This window comes from Rhinatrema bivittatum, chromosome 2 (genome assembly GCF_901001135.1).
Source record: "Rhinatrema bivittatum chromosome 2, aRhiBiv1.1, whole genome shotgun sequence".
Lineage (NCBI taxonomy): Eukaryota > Metazoa > Chordata > Amphibia > Gymnophiona > Rhinatrematidae > Rhinatrema > Rhinatrema bivittatum.
This window is the reverse complement of record NC_042616.1, coordinates 99202561-99222866: the sequence shown is the minus strand read 5'-3', so window position 1 is coordinate 99222866 and position 20306 is coordinate 99202561. Positions and strand designations below refer to the sequence as shown.

General features: G+C 41.6%; 1 protein-coding gene across 4 annotated transcripts in view; it reads left to right on the top strand.

Moving 5' to 3' along the window:
* The window catches only part of LMBR1 (limb development membrane protein 1), a 400337-nt gene that overhangs the window by 272318 nt on the left and 107713 nt on the right, over nt 1-20306 (top strand). For all 4 annotated transcript variants that reach the window (XM_029588492.1, XM_029588493.1, XM_029588494.1 and 1 more), the window contains exon 10: nt 12753-12833. In XM_029588492.1, the coding sequence (XP_029444352.1) occupies nt 12753-12833 (81 nt within the window). The remainder of the gene's footprint in view (nt 1-12752; nt 12834-20306) is intronic.

Here is a 20306-nt window from a genome sequence, read left to right as displayed (position 1 = left end):
CGTAGCAGCGTTGGGCATCGATGCCAGAATAGTGTGGCTCCAGGCCTCTGATCTCCGACCGGAGGTTCAGGATAGGCTAGCTGATCTCCCTTGCACAGGTGAAAACCAGGCTGTGATTTGGTCTGTACCATGGCCAGAGGAGTGGCTTCGAAGTCAACTCTGGTTGTGAAATTGGTCAACTGTCATAGCCTCTAAAGCTAATCTTACAAAGATGCCCTTTAAAGACTCGCTCTTGTTTGGGAGAGTTGGAGAAACTGGCTATTAAGTGGGGCGAATCGCCGCTTCCTCAGTTGCGGAGGATAAGAAACAATTGCAGCGCCCCTTTGGTATGAGGGGTCGTCTCCAGGGTTCCAGGTGGTTTCATCCCTACAGAGGGTCCATCTTTCAGAGAACTTGCCCTTTCGGTAGGTCTCAGTCCTTTCATTCCAGACAGCTCATGAGAGGAGCAGACTTTCATGAGCTTCCCAATGAAGGTTTCCTGACCCACCTTCAGGAACAAGAGATAGGGGGACGCCTCTCTCTTTTATCAGAGGTGGGTCGAGATCACATCAGACCAGTGGGACCTGGAGGTGATACGAGAAGGATATGTGCTGGAATTTCGCAGTGTTCCTCGGGATGTTTTCATGGTGTCTCCTTGCCACTCCCTGCAGAAGAAGCAGGCAGTGGAGTCTATGCTTCAAAGGCTCCTCAGGCTGAGAGCTGTAGTTCCAGTGCCCATGTCTCAAAATATGGAGCGATATTCCATTTATTTTCTTGTGCCCAAGAAGGAGGGTTCCTTTCATCCCATCCTGAATCTCAAAAGGGTCAACCGTCATTTAAAGGTGATTCATTTTCACAAGGAAACCTTATGCTCTGTGATAATGACAGTGCAGTCAGGGGAATTTCTGACCTCCCTGGATCTATCCAAGGCCTACCTTAATATTCCCATCTGTTTGGAACACCGATGTTTTCTACGTTTTACAGTGTTGGGGTGCCATTATCAGTTTTGGGCGCTGCACTGTGAACTAGCCACTGCCTCCAGAACATTTTCCAAGGTTATGGTGGTAGTAGCAGCAGCCTTGTGCACCCATACTTGGACGACTGGCTGATTCGATCCAAGTCTCAGGAAAAGAGCTGTCTGGTGATGGACAAGGTGATTTGCTTGTTGCAGGAGCTCGGTTGGGTGGTGAACCTGGCCAAGAGCAGTCGTCAGCCATTCCAGTCATTGGCATATCTGGGGGTTCGGTTCGACATGGGACAGGACAAGGTTTTTCTGCCAGAAGTTCAGATTCAGAAATTGATGTCTCAGGTGCGTCAGTTGGTGAACACTATATGCCTGATGGTGTGGTCCTAACTATAGGTGCTCACGGCAACCTGGGAAGTGGTGCCATGGGCGAGGGCACATATGCGACCTCTTCAGCGCTCACTACTGTCTCATTAGAAACCCTGAATAGTCTCAGGACTATTCAGTTTGTCCACATTTACCACTGGAAGTCTGCTCTTGCCTCCAGTGGTGGTTGCAGGAGGCTCTTCTGAGAAAAGGAGTTTCTTTGGCTTCCCTGCCCTAGTTGGTACTTATGACAGATGCGACTCTCCAAGGTTGGGGAATTCACTGTCGGGAGCTGACGGCCCAAAGGTGTTGGATTGCTAAGGAGTCCCGCCAGAATATCAATCTCCTGGAAGCCTGGGTGATCCAGTTGGCATGCTTGCAGTTCAGCCACAGGCTGCAGGATCAAGTGGTCCGAATGATGTTGGACAACGCGATGGTGTCTTACATCAATTGCCAGGGAGTAACCAAGAGCCAGCAAGCATAGCAGGAAATAACCTTCCGCCCATTCCATTAGTTGGTCTATCTACAGATGATCTCTGCCTCTCATATTGCAGGAAAAGGCAAGGTAAGAGCGGACTTTCTCAGCAGTGAGAGTCTGGACCCAGAAGAGTGGGTGTTGTCCACCAAGGCGTTTCAGCTGATTGTGGATCTCTGGGGCCTTCCATTCCTAGACTTGCTGGCGACTTCTCACAGTGTGAAAGTTCCATAATTCTACAGTCGCAGGAGAGATCCATGGTCCCTAGGCATAGATGCTCTCATACAGGTCTGGCCAGAAGACACATTGCTTTAAGCCTTTCCTCTGTGGCCATTGCTGGGCAGGATGATTTGCAAAATCCAAGGCCACAGGGGGCTAGTACTTCTGGTTGCGCCGGATTAGCCCTGGCATCCATGATATCTGGATTTGTGAAGACTCATGGTGGAGACCATTCTCGCTGCACTGGGATCTCTTACAGCAGGATCTGGTTCTTCACAAGGATCTTGACTCTGTTCTGTCTTATGGTTTGGCCCTTGAGAGGGCATGCCTGTTGAAGCATGGGTATTTTTCCACGATGATTTCCATCTTGCTCCACGCTTGGAAGTTCTTCACTTCCTTAGCTTATGTGTGGGTTTGGAGAATATTTGAAGCCTGGTGTGAGGAGCATGGTGTTCTTCCTCATTTAGTTAAGATCCCATTCATTCTGGATTTTTTTGCAGAATGGGTTGAATAAAGGTTTGGCCCTTAATTCCTTGAAGGTGCGGGTTCTGGCCCTTGCCTGTTTCAGGGGTCCAGTGAATGGTGATTCCTTGTCTCATCCTGATGTGGTCCATTTTTTTTGAAGGGAATGAGGCATCTTAGGCCTCCCTTGAGGTTACCAGTCTCCTTGTGGAGTTTTAACTTGGTGCTGGATTTCTTAGTGGGCTCTAAGTTCTGACTGCTGTGTAGCCTTTTTCCTTGTGGTTGTTGACCCTGAAGACGGTGTTCCTGGTGGCTATATGTTCTGCATGTCGAATTTCTGAGCTGCAGGCCTTCCCTTGCTGGGAGTTGTTGCTTCGGGTGACTCCAAGGTGCTACAGCTGTGTAGTGTTCCTCTTTCTTGCCCAAAGTGGTGTCAGACTTTCATTTGAATCAATCCATCTCCTTGCCGTCCCTGGATAAGGTCAGGGATGCAGAGGAGTATCTCCTCCTGTGCTTCTTGGATGTCATGAGACTTGTCGTGGGGTATCTGGAGGTTTTTGAGCCTTTCCAGAAGACGGATCACCTGTTTGTCCTCCATGGTGGGAATATGCCGGGCGCTCCCGCTTCGCAGGCTACCATAGCTTGCTGAATTAAGGAGATGATCACGGCCGGGTATGTGGATGCTGAAAAGCTGTTGCCTACTCAAGTTAAGGCTCATTCCACTAGGGCTCAGGCAGTGTTATGGATGGAGGATAGGTTGTCTCCTGTCAACATTTGCTGAGCTGCGACATAGTTCTCCTTACATATGTTTTCCAGGTATTATCGTCTGACTGTGCAGGCCCAGGAGGATGCAGCCTTTGCATGGATGGTGTTGATGCGACTCAACAGCAGGCAGCCTCCCACCCTGTTCAGGAGTAGCTTTGGTACATCTCAGTGGTCCTGAGTCCATCTGACTACACGCTAGGAAATGGAGAAATTACTTACCTGATAATTTCGTTTTCCTTAGTGTAGACGGATAGACTCAGCTTCCCGCCCGCCGTATGAGTGTGTCAATAGTCCTCCGGTGGGGGGGCTTTGGATCCCAAGGGACTACTGGTAAGTGTTCATGCAGTCCGTAGATTGGTGTGCCTAGATTCTTATGTGAGTTCAGTGTTTCTTGTTGGTTGAGTACAGTTATGGTTGACTGTTTTAATCAAATTTTTTTTTTTTTTTGCTAGTCTGTCCACAGTTGCTTTTGAAGAGAATACTGGCAGGCTGGGGTCACTGCAGGAGTTTATATACCTTGGTGTCAGCTTGCTCAGTCTCCACCTGCTGGCAGAGGAGCATAACCCATAGGTCCTGTGTCCATCTGTCCACACTAAGGAAAACAAAATTATCAAGTAAGTAATTTCTCCAATATTCATGTGTATGTATACATGTATGCGTATTATATACATAGATATAAAATATATATTTCTCTAGTTTCTCTGCCCTACTGGGCTATGCCGCCCCATGTCACAGCATATCCCCACACTGCAACTGTTAACAAACCCTACTCAGAGAAGTTTGCCAATCTCCCTTCAGCAACTGTTTCCAAAGGCTTACTTCCTGGTAACCCTGCTTCCAGAAGACTTCCTGATTTGGCTTGCTTATGTGCTTCTCTTCAGTCTGTTCTTTGTGGTCATTCTAAGGGAGGAAACTGCACTTCCTTCTGGCCTCTTATAGCTCCACTTGCGCTTAGATGAGCAGAATCCTGGCCCACCCATCTCTCCAAGGTTCCACCCTCAAAGCTCCCTCTTAGGTCCCAATCCCAAAGCTTGCTGGGATGTGTAGTTCCTTTCTCCTCCACTTTACTCTGAAGGTTTTGCTTTCCATTGGGCTCACCTAAAGCTTTTCCTGTCATTTTTTGGGCTTGTGCAGTGACGTCCCCATCACAATTTGCATACAGTATAGTATCTAGCATCCATGGCCTGGTTAATCAAATATGCCTGTTATCTGAGAGCCCTTTGCTTCCTGCTCCAGACCTTCCCTTCCCAGGCAGCAGCATGCTGGGAACAGAAGGAGAGAAGGTGAAGCTGGAGCAGACTAGAGTAAAGCTATTCAGTTCCCTAATCCAACTCCTCTACTCTTGTCAAATCCCCTCCCAAATGAAGGTGCTGCCTTGGCAAGATGCCAGTTTCCAGAGGATGGTAAAGTGCTGGATAATGGAGCATTTATGTTTGTTTTTCTCTTTACTGTTGTTCAAAAGATTAAGGAACCATGAGAGACATTTGCTCTGCAAAATAATGAACTGATGATATTACATTTGAGAAAAGTTACAGTAAGGCAAAATGGACACAGCCTCAACGACTGTGAAACAGCCTGGACAGCCAGTCTGAATTGGACAGAGACTTGAGTGGTGCCAAGTAGTTATTGGATATTGTGGCTGAAGATTTATATTAGTCTTCAACAGCCTGTTATTTGATGACTAACAGATTGAGCTGTGAGGATTTTTCCCCGGGTTTGCCAGAACTATGAGCCCAGAGTCCTGCAGTGAAGAATAGAAGGCGAAGCCCCATCTATGTTCTGACGGAAAAAAACTAACTGAATGCCGAGGACATTACAATATACATGTATATTAATTTTATATATATACATACATACACTCATCTCACGTAGCAGTGTATAAGTCGAAATTGGATTGTGATTGAAGCTATGCAGCACCATCTACTTTCCTGTTCACTTTTTTGACACCTTTAACTGTTACCCACTGGAAAAAATAGGAAAGCTAGCATCAATAATCTCTTTACTTTTACTATATCACAGCACCTACAAAATACATTTCCAAACTCGGTTGAAATTTTCCTATACAAAATCCACCTTTAAAGGGTCAGTGCTGATTTTTCTAACAGGTATTGCAATATTTGCCTTCAAAAAACCTCTTTGGCCTACCTTAATATCTACATTACCCTGTACAACGATCATGCCACCTGTTATCCTGCTCCAAGTTTTTTTTTTTTCCTTTTATTCACTATCTTATACTTGCTTTGTCTCACACTGACGCTTAAATGCCACATGCTTTTCCCATGCATGCATATCCTTTTTCATATATATTCCCATCAGCTACCTAAACATATAAGGCCCAATATTGAGCGTGGCTGGTTAATAAACTTAGCTGCATATGACTTATCCAGCTAAGTTACACGGGATATTCAGCGGCATGGCATAAATCCGTATGTCTCACTACTTAGCCAAATAAGTTCTATCCGGCTAAGTTAGACCAGCTCTATGGCTGATTAACGTAGCCTGATAAGAGCGAATATCACTATTAATCCAGTTCAGTTAACCAGATAAGTAGCGCCTTTCTGATCTGCCCACTGCCCGCCCACAAATTGACTGGCTAAAAGGTAGCCGAATAAGTGATTTATCTGGCTAGGGAGCTCGATAAATTCTACTTAACAGACTATCAAGCGCTGATCACGCTTTCAATATAGGGCCCATAATATATATTCATGGTGCAGCTTATCCAAAAATTGTAGAAATTATTACAAGACACACAGAAAATGACAGCAGATTAGAACTAAAAAAGCCTATTATAGCTTTGCCTGTTCCTGATGGGAGTACCATAGAAGCCTACCCAATCTCGAGCTTTACCCTCATATTGTTTGCATCTAAATTTCTCCTGTGTTCATCCAATCTTTTCATGAATTTTGTTTCTGCTTATACATCACCACCTCCACTAGGAGGCGGCTGAAACTGCACTGTGAATCTCAACCATGATTGAAACCTTAAAGGTCAAAACAGTAGTATTAAATAGATTCATGCAAGTCTCAGAAAGTCAGAATTTATAGATTAAATCAGATGCATTAGAAAATTTATTTTTTTACAGACTTAATGTTTGGTAAAACATTTGCTAATTTCAGAGCAAAGTTTTCTGTGGTCCTTTAGCAGAGGTAGTCAAAATAGGAAGAATACATCTATCTTAACACTAAGGCAGACTTTACCTCCAAATAGTCTATATCTAACCTAGCCTTAGAAGACTTGGACTTGACGAGAGTTAAGCTGGCTCTTAGTACTTTGGGCTTTTTGAAGGGGTGCTCTCAAAGAGGCTCATTCCTTTGGCAGTGGCCTGCCATCAGTGCTGGCTCACTCATGATAACAGCACTGGGAGTGGGGCTTCAGCAAGGCTGATTTTAGTGGTGTGGTAAACTGGATGCAGAAAACCAGAATAATACAATTAAATTGACCTTAAATGAGCTGCTTTGTGGTTTCTTGGAGAATCCCTTCTAAGGAAGCATGGAGGTGAAAGTCCTGCCTCTTTTGTCCCAAGATGCAGCCTATAGGTATATTGGATCACACTTTAAAGCTGATACATCTTATTGGTTAATGTGTGGCAGTACATTTTAACCTGTATAAAGACCAGTAGGTGTAATTGGACTTCTTCCTGTTTGGTCTTGCTAGGATTATTATACCTTTGATATATATATTTATGACATTGAGTGGCCATACTTTATGAGCATGGTAAGAGATGTTGAGCCTCATATAAGAGAATATTGTGTCTTACACAGATTTTGGAAAAACCGATTGAGAGAGCATTCTTTACTAGGTTCTGCCTAATCACTCCTCCATCCATGTAATCAGTTTCATGAATGTTTGGGCTCCTAGATAGACAAACTTCAAAACTGTATTCTGGAAGACAGGATACACAAATGGTATCAGTCTTCTGTTGCCATATGCCAACTTCTTTAGGAATGCTGTAGTTGTCTACATGCCAAATTATATTCCATAACGGGGTACACAGTAAGAAAATGGAAAGATGCAGTGGGCTTTAATGAGATATCCCGAAACACTTTTGGAAAGTGAATTATCAGTAAAAATAAAACTGCTTGCATGGGCCTGTTTCCTGTAAGAGTCCAAGATGCCATTTACTGCAGCTATAAGAATTATAACAGTCCAACAATATATATGTGTTGTGACCATTGCTTATGATTATGTATGTAAAGATGTCATCCACTAGGCCTATTGTGTTAGGCGATTCAGAATTTCAAATAAATGTAAATGATGGTGATAGATGTGATAGCTGTATTTCCTAGGTCATCCTATGATGACCATATATTGAGGTAGAATTCTTTTTGAGTAACTGTTTGGTTGTGATCCTTAAGATGAAGTTCTGCTGGGTAGATAAGGGAAGGAATGAATGAGTTAATGTTGTTTTGTGAAGGAAGTGTTGTGTGAGTCTTAAAAATAATGTTCTTTTTTGTTGTGTTTTTGTTGATGATCATGGTTATCTCCCTTGCTATTAACTCCATTTTTACACTCATCTGGTGGTCCTGAAAAGCCTATCAGCTTACCAGAATAGTTATTGAGTGTATATTTGGCCTTGTGCAAACTCCCATTCGCTGTTTGAACTATGTTGGATACTTTTTGTGCCTGATGTTGGCTAAAGTGTGAAATGTTTGGGGAGTGCAGCATGATCTCCAACTCTGATGTAGTGTTCATCGCTAGCTGATTTGTGTTTGAAATGGCTTATGTGGTTGGCTGAATCAAACCCCATTTAATAAATAAATTCCAGGGCTAGCTCTGTAGAACATTGGCATATGCTATGCACTACCATATTGAGGATCCACTACAATTCTGGCCATTTAGGTCCAGATGTAGTAAGATTTGTCCCATAGAAATAAAATGAGAAAACTTGTTTAGCACATCAGGTACTTAATTTACAATAAAGAGAATATTACATATTTACAGGCTGTGAGTTATGAAACTATATTTCTTTGTTTCTGGTTTCCCATAATTTACTCAGGCATTGTTCAGAAAAATGTTGATTTTTTTTTTAAATAAGATTATTTATGGTCTGTTGTGTTTTGTTTTTCCTCTTCTTTTATGCTAATAGAGAAAATCCATACTGAATGGGGTGCTCTGTTATCTAGGCTGGCCTCTAATGATTTGTTAAACTATTCAAACTTTTTTTTTGCTGGAGAGGTGCTGGGCTCTAGAAGTTATTGTTGCTTCCAAAATATTATGTTTCAATCTCCAAATCAGCATTTCAGTAGAATAAAGGTGAGACTTTTATATTAAAAGAAAAAAAGTTGCCTTGAGCTATTAGTTTTCCCAAATCCAAAAAGACAGGTGGGGCAGGATCAAAAATTCTTACTTGATCAAAGTTATTGGCTCTGACTGCATCCTTACCTATGTAAGAAAGATGAAAGGTGGTGTTTTTATTGCATGCTAGTAACAGTGTAATTTTGAACTAATTGGTATTGAACTGCCAATCACCTAAGGGGAATGCAAATAGATACTCTTACAATTTCCTTTGAGGTACTGAAACCTTATGTCGGGACTGGAAGAAAAACAGAATAATACCGTTAAATTGACCTTAAATGAGCTGCTTTGTGGTTTTCTTGGAGAATCCCTTCTAATTTTTCATGACTAGTCTAAACAAGTTATGTCTACCCAGTTGATTTATTGGCTAGACAGTACTGACACTGAACTTTATGTGCATGTTAGAGATAAAGTTAGCATGCCTTTGAATTTTAATGTGTATAGTCTTTGCTTACTTTTAGATTTGGGCTCATTTAGGACTATAGCCCAGGCTTATGTACCGTCACATTTGCTTTATTGCAGTGGCCAGCTCGTCAGCATCCCATTGAGGCTGACACACAGGCTTCAGGTTGTACAAAATGTAGCAGCACATTTGATATGGTGGTGTCCATGGAGAGTGTGTGGCCACTGTTAAGTTGTATGCACTGGCTACCAATAAAGTTCAGAGTTTATTTATTTTATTTAGAACTTTTTTATACCGACATTCATGTAAAATACATATCACATCGGTTTACAGTGAAACAACTTATTTGGAAAATCATTACATAGAACAGGAGTAACATCAAACTGGGATCGGGGTAATAAATACAAACTGCTAACATAGTGGTTGTTTAAATAATAAATACAAACTGCTAACATAATGATTATTTGAATAAAGTATAAAGGGAGAAACTGAATAGTTTAAAATAGCACATCACCTAGTGAGGACCACCGTCTTCTCTGAAGTAATCGGGGTTACTTCTATGGCAGGGGGAGGGGAGGATAGGGAATCTTAGTGGAAGATAGGCATAAGGATTACAGCAGTTTGAAATATCCCTAGTTTTTCGGGTGTTGTGGGAAATTGGGCCTTCTTATCTAAAAAATAAATTACACTGGTATGTTCCATCTAGAGTTCTTCAGTACTCCCAGAATGCTATGCTAGTGATCCCATCTGTTAAAGCAGTTAGTAGAACAAATGGCCAGAAGGGCTCTCTTCCATTATTATTTCTCAACTTTAGAATAAACTTCTCAACTTTAGAATAAACTCCTCTTCATGTTAAGACCAAGACCAATTACCTCATGTTCAGGAAAAAAGTTAAGAGCATGGTTGTATTAATCTGTGTCCTAACAGCTTAAGACAACATGTTAGTTGGGTCTTGTTTTTATTCTGGTGTGTTGGTTTGTTTTCTTTTTTGTATTATTGGTTTTTAATATTGCTTTTATTATACACGGCTTTGGGCAATTATTTTATTTGGTTGGTTAAATGGTGTAGAAATATTTTAAATAAAATAGATGTAACAGAAAATGGGGGTCCTTTTTATATAAAGCAACATTTTGTAGCAAGTATTGTCAAAGAATTGGCTATCTTAAATCAGTATGATCATCTGCCTTACATTCAGAGATGTTTAGATTTAACTCATTTTATTTTTAAATACTATTTTAATGTGTATTGGAATCTCTTCTTTCTGATTTTTTTTATACATTTTCCAGGACTTGATATGTTTATAATAAACAGTAATACAGGGTGACAACAATATTATAGGGTGATAACTTTTTATTGAACTAACTTGGCCCCTGCAAACTGAAACGGTCCCTCAGTCAGCTTCAAGATTGAGTGGTTCTTCTGGCATCGTGCATCAATGGGGAGCGATGTTGATACTGTTTTGCCTTCTCTTGCTGCATTGATGCCAACTCCCTGATGTTGATACCACTGAAGCAGAATTTCTTGGTTTTCATCAGGTGGGGAGAACTAGAGTATGCTGTATCTCCCTGGCCCTTACTGGTGCAACACTTCAAAGCTTGAACTTTCCTGGTGTCGATGAACCACCAGCGTCCAGTGGGCCTTTCGATGCCTGTCTCTGCCAATGGATTGGACTTACCTGACCCAAAGAGTTCTTCCATAAGCTCCAGACTAGTCTGATGTCTTTGGGAGTCATCTGTTTGCAGGTCTATAGCCAGATATGATGTGCTTGTTTTCCAGGCACACCACATAGACATCATGAGGCTTTCTGCCTATCATCATTTGGTTGCACTGGTGTTATTTTCTAAAGCTGCTGTCCTTCTCTTTTTTGGGACATCAGTCAAAAAATAGCTCTTGCAAAATCAAATTTTGACAAAAAAAAAAAAAGGGGGAGGTTGCCTGATGTTCTTGGCACCTTAGGCCATGCAAAGTGCTGATGTGCATAAAGAAATGGACCAAGATGGGGCAGAAAAAGATATTGCCTGTAAAAAAAAAAAAAACAAAAAAAAACAAACCACAAAACCAAAAAACCTCAAGAGGGGGAAAAGAAACACCAAGAGGTCAACACGACAGTTGGATTCTATGAGAAAAACAGAACTGAGAGGGGGCCCCGCTTATATTAGCATATTTAGAGAGCATGTTAGTGAGCTTCAGAGCTTTTACAGCTCTGGTCCTGGGCTCCATCAGATAATATCAATATGAGTAACGTATTCTACTGTTCTTAGAGAACACCAGTTATATGTAAGTAACCTGGCTTTATTGGACTAACTTAATACTACTTTACACTATTTTGTGCATAGTAAACAATGATTATCTACAGTACATATTTTATATTTCTTGCCAGATTCTTTGCCACTATTAAGACAAGCACAGAGGAAGGAGATTTATTTCACATTAATTTTTTAGGTATATAGCAGTTTCTGTATAACACATTTTGCATGTCTTCCCTTATAGAGGAGAATAATTATTTGTAAAGTACAGATTTTATACAAGCCAGCTTTTAAAGAGGGAATTGGTATTCCTTGTTTTGGGTATTTAAAAGAAACATTTGTCTGTGTGGGCGTGAATGGAAATGTCTGAACACAATATATTAACTGTTGAGTCTTATTGATCCAATCAGTCTGCATCTTTGTCTGTACAGGTAGAAGTAGACAGGAACAAATAGAGCAAGGCTTAGTAAAAATCTGAAAGATTAGTGGAAAAGTTGTTTGGAAAAATCATTCCTTATGTGTGCTGACTTCAAAGAAGTTGAAATGTAAGGAGTTTAACTCCTACAACATTGCATAGTACCATGAAATAACTAGTTAATATAAGTATTTTACACCCTAATTAAATAATATATTTGATTATTTTATTTAAGTACCTAAATGTTCAACTAATTACTTTATTATCCTTTCTGTGTAGGCAGCTTTTTTCCCTAAATCCTTCTTTAAAAAAAATGGCAACGTGCCCAAAGTATGATTATTTTTGTTTAAAGATATACTTAATTTGGATTAGGTCCAAGGCTTCCACAAAGCATTATGCATCATGACACAGAGTCAAGTTCAAATCTCAAGTCTCATTGAGCTTGGTTCACAAAGATGAAGTGTTTGAGTTCTGGAAGGGAGGAAAGATAGTGGCCAATACTAGAGCAACTTGCTATAGAAGAGTAACACTGAGGTGTTCAGTCTCACAGAAATTTTGCTCCATTGATCCCTCAACTAGCCAATAATTCACAGAATCAAAATTTAAGATGTCTTTTTATGAATAATACTGTAGAAGGACTTTGGATTTATTTGCTGTCTTATAGCTGTCTAACTCTTGACATGCACACCTGAGAAATTAAAAAATGCATAAATAAAGGGTTTCATGCAGATTTGGCAGTACTTATCTGGCACTATGCAAAGTGACTTGTTGAGCCTTTTTTCAGTGTTATGAAAAGGATATCATGGAAATGCAAAATGTAGAAGTACGTTATAAAATGTAGAATGATTCCTAGATTGGTGTTTACACACATTTTGCTAAAATGTTTTAATGAGAAAGGAGAGACCAAAATAAATTTTGAAGAAAAATCTATAGCGAAGAATGGACAGATTCTACAAAGCTATCAGAATTGCCAGAAAATTAAGAGGGCAAAAGAAGTGGGGTGTAAAAGATTTGATTTTGAAAGGAGCCATGATATAGTTCATAATGGCTAGTTCCAAAATGAAATTGAAATGTTGTTCTAAAATACTTTGTGTTACTTCATGAAAAAAATTGAAAAGATAAATGAAATCATTTAAAATATTGACATCTTACATTTTTAACAGGGGTGAGTACTGCTGCAAAGTACAATGCAGTGGAGCTGGAAAATGAACTTGACAATGTGAGGACCTTGAAAACCAAACTGGGTAGGTCACATTCCCTTTATATTATGCGTTGATGTCGACGCTAAAGTACTGTATAATGAAGTGACTATTTTAGGCAGTACATTGTAGCATTTTTTTTTTTTAAATTAAGCTTGTTCACTTCTCACCCTTTTTTGGCAGATCTTTTCATCTCTTACTACATTTCCTGTTATCACTGCAACTTGTGTGACAGGCACATCTGTTATGACATTTTGAATTTTAGTGAGTATGGTAGTGGGTTAAAGCAGTAGTGCTTTGCTATATGCTTCACACATGGCCAGGTGCAACATTGGCACCCGCACTACTCCCTTCTCAGATACTCAGATGTACATACGATTTGAGAGTAACACATTTTATAAATTAAATACGCAAGTTGGAAATCCGGCCCAGTTCTTGTGGTACACGAGGCTGCAGTGGTACATGTAGTTCCTTTTACTCATCTGCACGTATGGGGACTTCATTGGGCCGTCCAAAGCCAGTGAGATCAAATCTATCAACTGTTATCCCATCAAATCTTTGTGACCTCTAAGATGAGAGCATATTATCAGTGACTGATGAGGTTCTCAAAGTTGACCTCTTGAAGTGCATCCCAGAGCATCAAGTGATCCTTTCTACCAACATTTCTATCAAGTAGGGTGGGGGGGACATACACAGAAGCTGCATGGGCTCAAGGGTTATGGTCCAGGGCAGAGAACCATCTGCAGATCAACCTGCTGGAGCTGTGAGCTATCCATTATGCACTAGGAGTGTGTTCTCTTCTGTCTGGCAAGAGAATATTGATTCAGATGGATAAACAGGTGGCCATGTTGTACATGAACAAACAGGGAGGCACGGGTTTGTATGCCCTCTGTGAGTAAGCCTTCCAGATCTCATTGTGGGTTGGTCATTACAACACCTATTTCGGGCAATCAATCTTTCAGGATTGACAAACCACCTAAAGCAAAGTATTGCAGCCTCACGAGTAGTCCTTGAATCAAATGGTCAGGGGCGAGTTGTTCAGTGTTTGGGGAATGTCATTGATTGACCTGTTCACCTCAGAGGACAACAGAAAGGTTGAGCAGTTTGACTCCATGCTTCCAAGCAACTACAATTCTGCTGCTGCTGCTGTTATGCTAAACTGGAGTTCTGGTCTACTCTCTGCGTATCCACCACTTCCTCTAATTGCCAGGACTGTCCATAAGATAATTTAAGATAGGGCAAGATTGATTCTCATAGCACTGGCATGGCCTCTTCAAGTGTGTTATCCATATCTGTCTATCAGCTCAGCCTCTAATTTTGTTGGGGAGCTCTCTGACTCTCATCACATGGAAGAACGACAGACTTTGCCATCCTAGCCTGCCATCGCTGCCCTCACAGCATGGATGTTGAACAAACAGCAGTCTCCTCCTTACTCCTTCCTAAGGAGGTGGGGGACATGCTGATTTTGGATAGAAAGACTTCTTTCAGAAGATTTTACAAGTGGAAAAGGTTCTCATCTATTAGTTTTATACCCTTTTGAAGGTGCAGTCTCCAGATTTGTGCACATAGTACTCCAAATGAGATCTCACCAGATTCTTGTACAGAAGCAACATAACCTCCTTTGTCCTGCTGGCCATTACTCTCCCTATGCACTCAAGCATCCTTCTGGCTTTTGCTGTTACCTTATCTACCTGTTTGGTCACCTTAAGATCATCAGATTTATTTATTTATTTATAACTTTTCTATACCGAAGTTCAAATAACAGAGTTAATGATCACTCCGGTTTACATTGCAACCATAAAAAACAGTGACAAAGTTGTCTTACATAGAACAGGGGGAGAGAAAAACTTGGATACAGCTTAAGCATGGGGAGTAACGTGTCAAAACTGGTAAGAACTGATAAGAGTTGGCTTTTTGGGGTAACAAGGTATTCCAAGGGAGGGGGTAGGAATGAGGGATTGAAAGGGGATTGGAAGAGGGGGGGGGGGAGGGTAGCGGAGGGTTACCATAGATTTAATGAAACTAATATACATATATTAAATATCTTAGGCAGCGGAAGAAAAAGTGCTTAGGCATCTGAGCTTAGGAAGAGAAGGTCCGTGGAGGATGAGGCAAGGACGAGTGTTATGGGAAGGCTTGTCTGAATAGTAGCGTCTTAAGTCTCTTCTTGAATGTAATTGGGCATTGTTCCAGCCTAAGGTCCGGTGGGAGCAGGTTCCACTGTTTGGGGCCTGCGGTGGAAAAGGCTCTTTTACTAAAGGAGGCTTTGAATGTAGGTGTTCTAAGAGTCCCTCTTTGCGCTAATCTCAGAGGACGGGTTGAAGTATGAAGTTGCAGGGGGGTCGATAGGTCCAGCGGAGAGATGTTAAGAATGGCTTTGTGGGTGATTACTAAAAGCTTGTAGAGGATTCTGAATTTGACTGGGAGCCAGTGGAGCTTCTTAAGGATCAGTGTTATGTGGTCCCTTTTGTTAGACTTTGTGAGTATCCTTGCAGTTGCATTCTGAAGCAACTGGAGAGGTTTAATGGAGTTGTCTGGAAGGCCTTGAAGAAGAGCACTGCAGTAATCGATTTTTGAAAAAATGATCGTTTGTAAGACAGACCTGAAATCTTGAAAATGAAGGAGGGGTCTTAGTTTTTAATACTTGAAGTTTGAAGTAGCACTCCTTTATTGTGTCGTTAATGAAGCCTGTGAAGCTCAATTGAGTGTCCATGACTACCCCTAGGTTTCTGACTTTGGGAGAGATGGTTGGGAGCGTTGTAGGGGGTAGGTTGTTTAGAGAAAAGTTCCCATCCTGTGTGATTAAGAGGAATTCGGTCTTGTTTGTGTTGAGAATCAGGTTAAGATTTGAAAGGAGGTTATTAATGGAGCATAGATAGGTGTTCCAACGACGTAAAGTACTGTCCAGAGAATCTATTATCGGTAGGAGGATTTGGACGTCGTCTGCATACACGTAATGTGTTAATTTGATGATCAGATATGATCATCCCCATATCCTGCTCTTTGCTGTGCACAGAACACAGAGAAGGGTAACAACAATGATAAAGGGGTTGGAATGGTTCCCTTATGAAGAAAGGCTAAACAGGTTGCAGATCTTCACTTGCAAAAAATGACTGAGAGGGAATATGATAGAGGTTTATAAAACTGAGTGGGATGGAAAAGATAAATAGGGGGATGTTTATTTCTATGAAGACAAGCAGGATGGTAGTCCTCACAAGTGGGTGATGTCATCCGATGGAGCCCAGCCCAAAACTTTTATGTCAAAGTTTCTAGAGCTTTGTCCCATCCTAGACCTAAGGGCCTTGAACAAATTTCTGAAAAAATAATTTTTTTCTTAATCTCCTAAACCCTTTTCTTCTCTCAAGGATGCTTACAAGCACATAGATTTTCCTGTCACAGGAAATGTCTCATATTTGTTATGGGAAACAGTCACCTCAAGTACTGCAAGCTGCCTTTTGGCTTAGCATCAGCCCCATAAGTCTTCACCAAATGCCTTGCCATGATGGCAGCACACCTATGCAAGTTGGTGGTGCATGTGTATTCCTATCTGAATGATTGGCTGGTGCTGGTAATCTCAGTTGTTGTACCCATTATTCATTCAGAGCAGTCTATAGTTAAGGATTCTCCACTTGACAATTGCCATTCTGCTTGTTCTTGGAGAAAGCAGAGTTGCTTACTTATAATAGGTGTTCTCTGAGGAAAAAAGCATGTCAGTCCTTACAAAATGCTCCCATCTCCCCTTGGAGTTGGTTTCAGTTGTATATGCTAAAGTAGAAGACTGAAAAGGCCCCTTTGTGGATGTGGTATGTTGGCTTGCTGGGTATGCTTAGTGAGGGACAAAGTTTTAGAAATGTTGATGTAAATTTCAGGCTGTTCTCCATCAGACTGACATTTTGCTGTCCTCGGGGAACACCTGTTACAGGTAAGCAACTCTGCATTTTATCCTTTCAAATAATAAAACAAGGGAACACGAGATGAAACTAACAACCAGCAGATTTAAAACAAATCTTAGTATATTTTCACCCAACATGTGATCAAGATGTGGAATATGTCATCAGAGAACATGGTGAAAGCAATTAGCAAATCTGGATATGCAGATAGACTTGGGAAAGCTATCACTTATCCTGGGTAGTGAGCAACAGGAAATAGGGTCACAAGCACCTGGTATATCTCAAAATGATCTAAGGTGGCCACTGTTCGGACAGAATACTGTGCTCAATGAAGTTTAGTATGATCTAGCATAACATATCTTAATGTTCTTATGTACTCTTTATACTGTATTGCTCCCTTGATTTTTTGCAACCCTAATTAGTTGGTAAAATCTAGATCATTCCTCAAACATCACTAGATCCCTGCTCATGTTTTCCACACCTTCTAGGGTGTCTATCCTTTTGTAGATTTTGATATAATCCGCAAAACAGCAAACATTTTCCTGATATCCCTTCTGCAGTATTGTTTAAATGTGTGTTAAACAGAACCAGACTGAGGACCAATCCTGATGGCACACCACTAATAACTCTCTTTTCCTTAGAGAGGATTCAGTTTCCCCACTACCTTTTGTTGCCTCCCGCTCAAACAGTTTCTAAATCATTCAGTCACTTTAGGGCCATACGTAGAGCACTCAGTTTGTGTGTAGGTCACCTATGCAGAACAATGTCAAAATACCTTGCTGAAATCAAAATTCGCTGCTTCTAGGATTCTTCCTTGATCACCAAGTCAAAGAAATTGATTAGTTTTGTTTGACAAAACCTACCTCTGATAAAGCAATGCTATCTTGTATCCTGTAATCCACTGGATTCCAGAAACTGCACTATCCTCTGTTTAGTAGCAGTTCCTTTGTTACTCACTATCAGGCAGATACAGTACAGTGTGCTCTGGTGGAGCGCACTGATAGCCCGCTTTTGGTCGCGCTTTTTCGACACGCTATTTTTACCCCTTATACGGTAAGGGGTTATAGCGCGTAAAAACCGCACGGCCAACCCCCCCCAAAACTAATAGTGCCCACAACATGCAAATGCATGGTGATGGGCCTATTAGTTACTACCGTGCGATTCAGAAAGTAAAATGTGCAGCCAAGCCGCACATTTTACTTTCAGAAATTAACGCCTGCCCAAAGGCAGGTGTTAATTTTGGCTGGCATCGGGGAAGTGTACAGAGAAGCAGAAAAATCTGCTTTTCTGTACACCCTCCGAATTAATATAGCGATATTAAGTCGGAGGCCCCAAAAATTAAAAATCTTCCCGCGGCCTGCGGGTTGGAAGACGGACGCTCAATTATGCCGGCGTCCGTTTTCCGAACCCGTGGCTGTCAGCGGGTTCGAGAACCAACGCCGGTAAAATTGAGCGTCGGCTGTCAAACTCGCTGAAAGCCACTGCTCCTGTCAAAAAGGCGCTAGGGACGCGCTAGTGTCCCTAGTGCCTCCTTTTACTGTGGGCCCTCTTTTGCACGTGGGCTGATACTAAATCGCGCGTACAGGAGAGTGGCCTGCGCTCGTGTCAGGAGAGCTGGCGCTCGCCGGCTCTCCCACACTTTTTTCTGTATTGACCCCCTCAACAAGGTCAGACTAATTGGCCTGTTTCTCCCAGGCCCATCCTTACTTCCACTTTTGTGAAAAGGAGCCCCATCTACTTGTCTCTGTTCGTTTGGAACCACTCCTGACTCTAAAGAAGCATTAAAAAGGTCAGACTGTGGAGCTGCCAGAACTTAATACCCCTGGATGTATTCCGTCTCGCCCCATTGCTTCATCTATCTGTCTGGGATGTACCCAGACAGCTTAAAAACTGCTTCTCTTAAACCCCTTCTTAAGAAGCACAATTTAGACCCCAAAGATCCTGCTAACTTCCGCCCCATTTCGAACCTCCCTTTCTTAGCCAAATTAACAGAGAAATTGGTTAATACTCAGCTTTCAGAATATCTAGAAGAACACAATATCCTATACCCTTCCCAATACGGATTTCGCAAATCTCGCAGTACAGAAACACTCCTCATATCATTAACAGACCATATTATTATGGGACTAGACAAGGGCTACTCCTTTCTTCTAGTACTCCTAGACATCTCGGCGGCATTCGACACCATCAACCACTCCATCCTCCTGAATCGCTTAGCAGACATAGGTATATCAGGATCAGCCCTCAGTTGGTTCACATCTTTCCTCAGTAACAGAAGCTTCAAAGTTAAAATTAATAATAAAGAATCTTCTTCGACAAGGTCCTCACTTGGTGTACCTCAAGGATCCTCTTTATCACCCACCCTCTTCAAAATCTACCTCCTCCCCCTCTGCCAGCTTCTAACAGACCTTAATCTAATACATTACCTATATGCAGACGACTTATAGATTCTGATTCCAATAACAGAATCCATCGCAAAATCACTCACGCACTGGAACAACTGCCTAAAATCGATCACCAGCCTTCTCAACAGTCTTAATTTGGTACTTAACGCATCAAAGACCGAACTCCTCCTCATCTCCCCCAACCAAGACAACCCCCTCCCACAGACCAACTACAATACCCAGCTCACGCATACCCATGTAAGAGATCTCGGGGTTCTACTCGATAATCGCCTAAACCTAAAGAAAATGATCAACACCACAACCAAAGATTATTTCTATAGACTTCAGGTTCTAAAAAGACTCAAACCCTACTATTTTTCCACGACTTCAGGACAGTTCTGCAAGCCTTACTATTTGCCAAAATAGACTATTGCAGCGCTCTCCTCCTGGGTCTCCCTAGCTCTACCACCAAGCCCCTACAGTTGATACAGAACGCCGCAGCAAGAATCCTGACCAATACTAACCGTGGAGAACACATATCACCCATCCTCTGTAACTTACACTGGCTCCCTGTGAAATACAGAATCCTTCACAAATCACTCACTTTAATTCACAAATCCATCTACAATCACCTTCATCTAGACCTTGAATTCCCTCTCAATTTCCATATCTCCAACAGACCGACTAGAGAAGCATACAAAGGAACCCTACAAGCCCCGCCTACCAAAGCCACACGCCTCACCTCGACCAAAGACCGATCCTTCTCAACAGCAGGCCCAGCTATCTGGAACAACATCCCTTCAGACCTTAGACTGGAACCCTGCCTTTTAACATTTAGGAAAAAACTTAAGACCTGGCTTTTCCGCCAAGCCTACTCAGATCCCCCGGATGCACACTAGATGACAGAACATCCTTCATGAATAATGGATATCTGTACTACCTTCAAGTACTTAATAAGAGCCACACTTGATGCATCAATTGTTTATACTCTCTGTTCACTACGTTCTTAGGCCTTTCTTTCCAGCTGTCTATGCTTCCAAGTTGACTATCCTTGTTGAAATGTAACTTTGTTGTTCCTGTTCAAACTATTGTTTTTTGTTACAGTTCCCCAATTCGATGTAAACCGATCTGATATGGTCATTTAACCATGAAGGTCGGTATAGAAAAGTGTTAAATAAAATAAATCTACTTTTAGTTTCAATAGCTCCTTGTAAACACAGTATTCTGAAAATTGTTTGAGGTCT